Here is a 10970-nt window from a genome sequence, read left to right on the forward strand (position 1 = left end):
TTCATTATGTACAGTTGAAGTAAAATTTTATTGTCATATATTAATCATTTATTACTTTCTCATATGTGGCATTGCTAAACCAGTGATTTACCTGTTGCATGAATGCAGTTTTTTTAAGAGTGGTTTTTGCTATCAGGTGCTTGTGCTCACCAGAAAGGTAGAGAGAGACATAGAGACTGAAAGCAAGAAATCACCCCCCGGGGAGGGGATGGCCACGCCACAATCCTACCTCTTCCATTCTCCTCTTGGGATCTTGAGTTTGCACTCTCATGTGCCCAGTGTGAGTTTAAGCCACCAAGTCCGGAACCCGAATCGCAGTCGACTACATGGGAGTCCAGCAACATGACCACACTACACTCTCTGCTGGTCCCAAGGATGCAGTTTCTAAAATTTTGCTAGAAAATGTCATATGCAAAATTCAAAGCATTTTGAGAAGTAGCATGATTTTTCTCTTTTTTTTTTTAATATAGATATTTCTCCTGATGGGGAGTACAAGCCCTTAATTATTGAAGAAGAAAAAGTACAATGTATTTCACGTGAAATAAACTCATCAGATACTGTTTTTTCTCCTGCTGACACAAAAAATCCAAAGTGCAGTGAGACTTCACAGACATCACCAAAACCAGAAGGAAATTTGGAAGGTATGTTTTGATGGGTTGAAATTTGCTATATTTGATAATACTTAAATTTCTTCTTCTTTTTTTTTTTTTTTGAGAGGTTTTTGCTATCGGGCGCATGCTCTTGCCAGAAAGACAGAGAGAGACAGAGAGATTGAAAGCGAGAAATCACCCCCCCAGGGGGATGGCCACACCACAATCCCTTCTCCTCCATTCTCCTCTCGGGATCTTGGGTACGCATGCACACACGCCTGGCATGAGTTTAAGCCACTGGGTCCGGGACTCGAACTGCGGTTGACTACATGGGAGTTCAGCCATTACGCTAACTGCTAGTCCCTTAAATTTCTTCTTTATAAACAGGTCATCAGAATTTGTGTATTTATTTGAGTAATTCATATCAAGTTAGGTTTTGTTTTATTGGGTTTTTGCAGTAGAGCACACGCATTTGCTGAAGACAGAAAGACAATGAAAGGGAAAGTCAGAAATCACCCCCCCAGAGGGGTTGGCCAGAGGGCCCCACAGGTTGGTACCTTTGAGGACTCTTCTGTTCTGAACTTTCAGTTCAACTGGTGATGCTTCTGCAAGTAAGAGTTCTAACTAATTCTGTGAAATTTTTTAAAAAGAAGTATTCATTTAATTTTATTTATTATTATTAGTTTAATTTAGTACACATGTTCTCCCTAGAGAGTGACAAAGTGAGAAAGTAAGCTGCCAGGTCCAGGACTCAAACCATGGTCGGCCATGTGGGAGTCCAGTGCCTTAACAACCACACCACCTGCTGACCCCAGTTTTGTGTGTTTTTTGTTTGTTTGTTTGTTTGTTTGTTTGTCTTTTATGAAGTTACTGACACTCACTAAACTTTAATATTAAACATCACTCTTTTTTCTTTCTCTTTCTCTCTCTCTTTCTTTCTTTTTGGAGGCAGGTCCTTCTCTACCTCAGGTTGTCAATGATGATGCCGTGAGCCAATGTTCTTGAGTTCTTAGAAACTCTTTTTTATAGAAAGACAGTCTATGAGGCATGCCTTTAAAGCTTTCAGTGTCATAGCAGAAGGTCTTATGGTCACAACTTTGACTTCATCCTTGGTCTTAGGCTACAGTTTTTTGCCTGAATTTAGTCTTTGTTTTGAGGCCATGTCTTTCCTTTAAGAAGCTTTGCTTAGACGGACTTATCCTGGGCCTTCTATATGTCTTCTAAATTCTGCTTATAATCCAAACGGTTCTTTCTTCATTAATATAGTTCTTGTACTATATCAGAGGAAAAGCCATTCAGTATTGTCAGTGTTGTTTTTATAGCTCCTTTGTTAGATGATTAAATCCATAAAGTACATTTTCTTTTTTTTTAACCCTGAGAGGGAGCATATGCACACATGAGAGAGAAAAAGCAAAGGTGAAGACACCCCTAATGGGGCCTGGTCATGCCACAACCCCCTTACTCCGCCATTTCTTTATCCCATTAGAATCCCAGGCATATGTGTGCATGTCCAACATGTTTATTAAGCTCCTGAGCTGGGAATGAACCGCAGTCAGCCATAAGGGATCTGGCTCCCCCTGCATAGCATTTAACTGCTAGGCTGCAGAGTCGGCCCCATAATGTACATTTTATATCTTCCTTATTATTTCAAGTACCAAATTTCTGCCACTATTTAAGAATCCCATTTTCTCTAGCATCTAGTAACTTTCATTCACTTACTAGCAGTCTCCTTGAAGCTCTTCCAACTCTGCCTGCTGCCCACTCGCAAAACTAATTCACGTCTTAGTCTTTTATGTCAGCACCCCGCTTTCAGATACAAAATGCTGTTTCAGTTACCTATTGATGCAAAACAAGTAACTTCTAAAACATAGTAGTTTCAAGTAACTATTTTATTTTATCTTACACTTTTGCAATCAGGAATTGGGAAAGTGGTTCCATTCCATATATATTTTTTTTTTTGAGAGGTTTTTGCTATAGGACGCGTACATTCGCTAGAAAGACAGAGAGAGAGAGACAGACAGAAAGCGAGGAATCACCTCCTGGGGGTATGGCCACACCGCAATCCCTTCTCTTCCATTCTCTTCTTGGGATCTTGGGCATGCATGCACACACGCCCGGTGTGAGTTTAAGCCACTGGGTCCGGGACTCGAATTGCGGTCAACTGCTTGGGAGTCCAGTAACATAGCCATTACGCCAACTGCTGGTCCCCCCCATGTGCTTAACTAGTATCACTCATTGGCATTCAACTATTGGTTGAGCTTATCTGGAGAGTGCAAGAAGACATCATTCTCATGCTTGGAATCTTGGCAGGGCTTGACTGGGCCCCACCTCCTTCATTTTACTCAGAAAATTGCCATGTAGTCTTTTCAGAGTGGCTCAGGCTTCCAGGTACCAAGTGGAAGCTGCCAGTTGCCCTAAAGACTCAGCCTGGAACTGGTATAGCATCATTTCCATTGTACTCTCTTAGTCAAGGCCATCTTGATGCCAGCTGAAATTAAAGGGGAGGAGAAGCAGAATTCCTCTAGATGAGAAGTTCGGAGACCTTGCAGCGTGTGACCATCCTTACCACAGAAATTTAAAAACAGCCATTCCTCATTGCCACAGATTTCCCGTTTAACAACCACTAGAACTTACAGCCGGTTCTCCAGCATGGGGAATCCCCTTTTTCAGTCTGTGTGAGTCTGGGGAATCCCCTTTCTTCATTTTTGTCTCCTTCCCGCAGTTGGTTAATATTCACTACACGATAAAATAACTTTTAGGCATAAGATGGATGCTGTGTAGCTTGGAGTACAGGCTGGCAGATTTTTTTCTGCAAAGAACTTGAGAGTAAATATTTTAGGCTTTACTGAAAATACAGTCACAAAGCAAGTTTATAGGGTGACAACAAGTCATAGTGATATGGTTTAAGGTACTAGAGAATAGGGTTATTCATTACAAATAAACTAAGGCAGAATCCCCAGCCTCTCCCCCCCAAAAGTATTTTCTTGTATGAATGACTCAAAAGATCATTTCAATAAAAGATAAACTTAAGAATTGGTACAATTCTTTTTAATAAGACAGATCATTAAAAACATTAAAAATAGAGAAGTGTATCTGGATGTCAGGGGGAATAAAGAGAAATGATATTGATTTAAAGAATATTGATAATCCTGGGACCAACAGATAGCATAATGGCTATGTCGCTGAACTCCAGTGTAGTCAACCACGGTTCATGTCCCGGACCTGGTGGCTTGAAACTCACGCCGGGCATGTGTGCATGTGTGCATGTGTGCCCAGGATCCTGAGAGGAGAATGGAGGAAAAAGGATGGCAGCGTGGCCATCCCCCCGGGGGGCGATTTCTCGCTTTCTATCTCTATCTCTGTCTGTCTGGCAAGCGCACGTGCCCTATAGCAAAAAACCTCTTCAAAAAAAAAAAAATAGTATTGATAATCCTAACTGGAAAGAAAAAAAAGAAGTTAACAAACAGAGGAAGAAATTCTCATCTCACTATTTTCATTCAGGCAGTATCAGTCAGGATACAAATGAGCAGCTGCCTAGGCCAGCCATATAGTGCAGTGATTAAGCTACATTGGAAGCTAGATCCTATATGGCCAACCACAGTTTGAGTCCCAGCCCCAGTGACTTAAAAATCACGCCAGGCTTTGTGTGCATGGCTGCCTAAAATTCTGACTTGATGGAGAAATGGATGAAAAAGGATGCAGCATGACCACACCCACACTCCATTAGAGGATGTTTTTGCTTTCTCTCTCTGGAGAATGCATACATCCTCCTGAAATGAAAAATAAGTAATTAAAATTTTAAAATAAATAAATAGGGGTCAGCAGGTAGTGTAGTGGTTAAGGCACCAGAGTCCCACATAGCCAACCACAGTCCTAGTCTTGGACCTGGAAGCTTAAAGCTCACGCCAGGTACGTATGCATGCTCAAAATCCTGAGAGAAGAATGGAGGAGAAGGGATCCCACTGTGGCCATCCCCCCAGGAGGGTAATTTCTCACTTCCTTGCTCTGTGTGTCTCTGTCTCTCCAGGAAGTACACACACTTTATAGCAAAAATGTCTCTTAAAATAAATAAATAAAAATGAAAATACATAAGTAAATAAATAAATAAATGATAAATAAAAATGAACCACTACCAGATAGCTCCTTGTTTATTATTTGAAGGCTAAGAAAATAGATTTAGGGTACTCCAATTATGTTTTCAGTATCATTGCAAAAGTCCAGGTAATAGTTATATTTTTTCTTTCTTAGTTATTGAAAGACTTTAAAGACTAAAATTTCCTTTTAGATATTAGTCAGTTATATAAGTCTGTTCCATATTTCTAGGCACAGATATCTTTATTCTTAATTAATAGTTCTTATCTTCTTTAAATCAATGTATATGTTATTAAAATTATAATGAGAAATTTTTACATAATAATGTAGTGTACAAATATTTTTTAAAAATTTTTTACAGTGAAAAGGCAAAAGGAAGAGTCTAATTTCAGAAAAAAAGCTAGAGAGTTAACAAAATAATAAGATGGAAGACCTTTAGTTAAAATACTTAATTTTCCTGTTATGGTTAGATTTACCCTTAAATTTGGTAGTGATAATTTACAGAAAGTCTGTTCAATTTTCTCTCAACTTTTTCTTTCAAACATGTTTCTTTTTATGTTTTTGTTTTGCAGAATCTGATGATTTGGAAACAGAAGTTCTACAGGAGCCAAGTGGAATAAACAAAGATGAGAGTTTGCCATGTGTTATTACTGATGTGTGGATTCGTGAGGAAGAAGAAACAAAGGAAACTGAGTATGCTCCATCTTCTCCTCACATACCAGAACCCAGGTTTCTTTTGTAATACCTTCTTTAAAATAATACAGTAATCACTTCACATTACAATATAATAGCCTGATATTAAAATACATTATGGGGACCAGCAGTTAGCATAATGGCTATGTCGCTGGACTCCCACGTAGTCGACCACAGTTTGTGTCCGGACCTGGTGGCTTAAAACTCACGCCGGGCACGTGTGCGTGTGTGCCCAAGATCCCGAGAGGAGACTGGAGGAGAAGGGACTGCAGCATGGCCATCTCCCCTGGGGGGGGATTTCTCGCTTTCTGTCTCTATTTCTCTCTCTGTCTGTCTGGTGAGCGCACACGCCCTATAGCAAAAACCTCTCAAAAAAATATATTATGTAAGTTATTTAATTTTATAATAGATATTCATAGGGTTCAAAAAATCAACAAGTATTTAAGGTATATGAAGATATACAGTAAAAAGTCTGGACTGTGGGGGCCATCTGGTGGCATGGTGTTTAAGGCAGCTAGATCCCACATGCCTGATTGTGCAGTTTGAGTCCCAAATCCTGTGGCTTGGAAAACACACAGGCGCGTGTGCATATATGCCCAAAATCCTGAGAGGAAAATGGAGGAGAATGGATTTGGGCATGACCATTTCTGCTGGGGAATGATTTCTTACTTTCTCTCTTTCTCTGTCTCTCTCTGGCAAGCACACACATTCTATAGCAACAATTTTTAATAAATCTTGACTGTCTCTATCCCTGTTCATCCAAATCTCACTCTGTCCTTTCAGATAATTTTTAATATATGCATAAGCAAAATAAATATACAGTCTTCCTTTTAAAATATAATTGTTAGTAAAATGTAGGTAGTATTTTTTACTCAATAATAAATCTAAGAAACTTTTTCATATTAATTCATAAAGGGTTCCTCTTTTTTCTTATGTTATGGCTGGTTTTTACACACACACACACACATATTTCAGTAAATCTCTTAGTTGAACATTTATTGATTATTGCAAGTGGTTTTATAATGAATGATATTTTACATAAGGTGATTTTTGCATGTATATATCTATAAGAAAGAAACATTAGAAGTATAATTTCCTGGGGTTAGCAGTTGGCATGGTGGTTAAGATGTTGGACTCCCACAAGATCAACGACAGTTATAGTTGCAGATCTGGCAGCTTGCTGTCTTACTTTCTCTCTCTCGTGAGCACACATACCCTATAGCAAATTTTAAAATAATAATAATAATAAAATTAAATAAATAATTAGTTAAAAACAAAAAGAAATATAATTTCTTGGTCTTTTATATTTTTACAAATTGCATTTGTAATGCAGTGGCCCAAAAGCCTAGTGGTTAAAGGAGCAAGATCCCATGTGGCTGACCACAGTTTGAATTCCAGTGCCAACAACTTGAAAAACACACTGAGAGGCCAGCAGATAACATGATGGTTAAGGCGCTGGACTCCCACATGGCAACCATGGTTCGAGTCCTGGACATGGCGGCTTGCTTTCTCACTCTCCCTCTTGCACACCCTCTCTATCTCACAGTAGTCAAATTGAAGAAAAATAATAAACAAATTTTTAAAATAATTTTTAAAAAAATAAAAAATAAAAAAACACTGAATGTATGAACACACATACCCAAAATCCCAACAGGATGAAGAAATGCCAGAAAAGGGATTGTAGCGTTATTATGCCTTATTATGGGGGGATGCTTTCTCCCTCTCTCTGTCTCTGGCAAGTGCACATACCCTCTGGCAATTAACAAACAAACAAACAAGAAAAACATCACTACATGCTACAGAGAAATCTTTCTTAAAAGAGTCAGTTGATGTGACAAACTTTTATTAAGATACTGCACAGCCACTCAGACTTCAGCAGCCAGCTCAGTCCCCAGCCATAACATTGAAGCAAGACCTCCACCACAAAAAGGTTATGACTTGCTGAAGGCACTGATGGTTGTTAGCATTCTTTTAGCCACGAAGTATTTTTAAATGATTACATATGTGAGATATACTTCAGAAAGTTGATGGAAAAGGTGTACCATGAGCAACTATGCATTGTCTTCAAAATTTTTTTGCACCAAAATAAACTCATATTTAATTACATTTTGAATTAACTTTTTGAAATACCCTTGTACAGTTTTTTCAGATATAAGGCTGTTGCACTTAATTTACTATAATATAGTAAATATAAACTTACGTGTGTATATGTCAAAGCATTTATGAAAATATGGAAATAAAGTATGAGTTAATTTTGGTGAAAAAGTATTTTGAACTCCATGCATAAGTTTTTCTCACAATACACATTTTCCATGAACTTTTTTGATAATTCCCTCATACATGTAACAAAATATGATTCAGCCATAAAAAGGAATAAAGAACAGAGATACCCTACCACATGGTTGTGCTTTGAAGACATTATACTAAATGAAAGACATTAGCTACAAAAGGCTACACAATGGTTCATTCCATATGCAATATCTATAGGTAAATTCATAGAAACAGGAAACAGATTACTCATTGGCAGAAGTTGGTGGGGAGGCAAAAACAGGGAGTAGCTGTTTCATAGGTACAAGGATGTCTTTTGGGGTGATGAAAATGTTCTGGAACTATACAGAGCCAACATTGTGAGTATACTAAATACCATTGACTTGTATACTTTAAAATGGTTAAAATAGGGACTAGCAGATGGCATAACGGTTACATCACTGGACTTAAACATAGTCTATCTTGGGCTGGACTCCCACATAGTAGACCATGATTCAAACCTGGTTACTTAAAACTCATGCTGGGCACATGAGAGTGCATGCCCAAAATCTCAAGAGGAGAATGGAGGAGAAAAGGTTGCAGCATGGCCATCTTCCTGGGTGATTTCTTACTTTCTGTCTCTCTCTCTGCTTCTCTTTGTCTCTCTGGCCAGTGCAAGTGCCTTATAGCAAAACTCTCTCTCAAAAAAAAAAAAAGGGTTAAAATGGTGACATTTGTATTAAATGAATTTTACATCAATTAAAAAAGAAGCAGTGTTCCTATTTTAGGACTTCTCTAATCACTCAAATCCCAGTTGCCTTTACTATTATCAATTTGGTATGCGTCTTACCAGATTTTTCCTTTAAATTTACATGTATATATATTCACTTGAGTAAATAATTTTCACATAGAATTATCATAGTGTATAGAAATGTTTTCTTCCTTCAGTATTTATTCTATTAAATCATTCAGTATTTTAAATGTATATATTTATATATACCACCTATTTTTCTCACTCCACAGTTGATGGGTATGTAGTTGTTTCTACCTTTTGGCTATTATCAGTAGTGCTGCAGTGAAAACTGGCATACAAGTGTCTGTTTGAGTCTTGCTTTCAATTCCTTTGCATGAATACCAGTAGAGCAACTGCTTTATCACACAGTAATTCAATCTTTAACCTGTTGGAGAACCGAACAACATGACATTTTGAATGAAGAAAATGTATTGCTTGTGTGAGTAAAAATTAAAACCTGGGCCAGCTGGTGGCATAGAGGTTATGGCAACTGAATCCCACATGAATGACCATGTAGTTTGAGTCCCAGACCTAGCAGCGTGAAAATCATGCTGGGCACATGTGCGTGCATGCCCAAAAACCGAAGAAAAAAATGGAGGAGAAGAGATTGTAATGTGGTCAACCCCACAAAGGTGACTTCTCACTAACTTACTTTCTCTCTTTCTCCAGCAAGCACATGTGCCCTGTAGCAAAAACTAAAAACAAAAAAGGAAAAAAATTGTTTTTAATTAAGTGAGATGAATTTGTGAGTTCTTTATTTTTTGTCTTCAATATTAATCCCTGCCTTTGAGGTCAAACTGTTTTTGTGAATATTATTCTGTTTTTTTTCTGTCATGTGAACCCTGTTTTCAAAACCAAACACCATTAAATATAAATCGGTCCACAAATTTCTTTGTTTACCTAACAAATATCATGATTATTGTTCCAATTTGTACAGATCTCTGCTTCATTTTTTAAGACATACATGATATTCTGTAATATCAGTATATCATAATTATATGCTGCACTATTAGGGCATATTTCGATTCTTTAAAGTAATAGTTCTCTGGGACCAGCAGATGGTGTAATGGTTACATCACTGGACTCCCACATAGTCAACTGCCATTCAAGTTCTGTACCCGGTGGCTTAAAACTCATGCTGGATGCTTGTGTTCTCACCCAAAATCCTGAGAGGAGAATGGAGGAGAAAGGGACTATAACGTGGCTATCCACCCTGGGTGGGGGGTGATTTCACTCTTTATGTGTCTCTGTCTCTGTCTCTCGGGTGAGCACACACACTCTATAGCAAAAATCTCTCTTAAAAAAATAAGTAATGGCTCTCAAACATTAGCATGCATTAGAATCACTTTGGGATTTATTAAAACCAATTGCTCAGCTTTATCCTTCAGTGGTATTCATAGGTCTAAGATGGGCCTGAGAATTTGCATTTCTAACAAATTTTCATGTTTGCTGTTATCTGAGGACTGCGCTTGGAGAATCGCTGGTGTAAAACATGGTGAGGCTGGTTGTTATGAATGTCTAATGATGAGTGAAAGCTTGAACAGTGTAAAAAATACAATATGCTTATAAAATAAAATGCATATTTTAAAAGTGAGCTAAACACTTACAAGGATCACAGGATACCAGTGAACTTGTATTCTATTTTTTGTATTTTAGGGTGCTTTTATTTCTGGTAAACTAAGTGAGGTTTTTTTGTTTGCTTTTGTTTTTATTTGAACTGCTGTACCAATGTATGGCAGGTTGGAAGATAGGACCACCATTCAGCAAAATGAAATTTCTGAAGATGAAATCCCAAGGAATGTGGACCAACTTCATGAAGTGCATATAGGTAAGCATCATTGCATTAGTGTAATTACTTCCTGGAAGGTTGTTTTAACACTGATCAGTTTATTTGGGTTACATGCATAGAGCATTCCTTATCAGTCCAGTCGCTGAAAAAATGTGATAGGCGCAGAGCACTGGACCCTGATATTAATAAGCCTGGATTGTATGGCAGCGTGGATAGTGAGAATTTTTATTTTATAAGGCCTTCAAAATTCTTCAAGATGAGGGAACCAGCAGTTAGCATAATGGCTATGTCGCTGGATTCCCACGTAGTCGACCGCGGTTCACATCCCGGAGCCAGTGGCTTAAAACTCACGCCGGGCACGTGTGCGTGCATGCCCAAGATCCCGAGAGGAGAATGGAGGAGAAGGGATTGCAGTGTCACCATCCCCCCTGGGGGGTGATTTCTCACTTTCTGTCTCTATGTCTCTCTCTGTCTGGTGAGCGCACGCGCCCGATAGCAAAAATCTCTCCAAAAAAAAAAAAAAACTTCAAAATGAAAGGATTTACTTGCCAATTCTTGACAGTGTATGAAGAACATAAAATAAGCTGTCTTCTTTTTAAAATAGTATTTTTTTAAAAAATTATTTATTTTATTTATTTTATTTTTATTTTTTTTTTTATTATCATTATAATCTTCTTTATATTACATTGGATTACATATAACTTTACATTGTATTACATTGTTTTTTCAAAAGGGAATGCCATGCATGTCAGTCAGTACAGAGACA

General features: G+C 37.9%; 1 protein-coding gene across 1 annotated transcript in view; it reads left to right on the forward strand.

Annotated features, from left to right (window-relative positions):
• The window catches only part of NEK1 (NIMA related kinase 1), a gene marked incomplete at its 5' end in the record, with an annotated part of 134120 nt that overhangs the window by 80368 nt on the left and 42782 nt on the right, over positions 1-10970 (forward strand). Inside the window, 3 exon segments of the mRNA XM_006161452.2 lie at positions 471-641; positions 5255-5375; positions 10155-10243. Coding sequence (XP_006161514.2) covers positions 471-641; positions 5255-5375; positions 10155-10243 — 381 coding nt within the window.

Source organism: Tupaia chinensis, unplaced genomic scaffold, assembly GCF_000334495.1.
Source record: "Tupaia chinensis unplaced genomic scaffold, TupChi_1.0 Scaffold138601_1, whole genome shotgun sequence".
NCBI classification, from domain to species: Eukaryota; Metazoa; Chordata; class Mammalia; order Scandentia; family Tupaiidae; genus Tupaia; species Tupaia belangeri.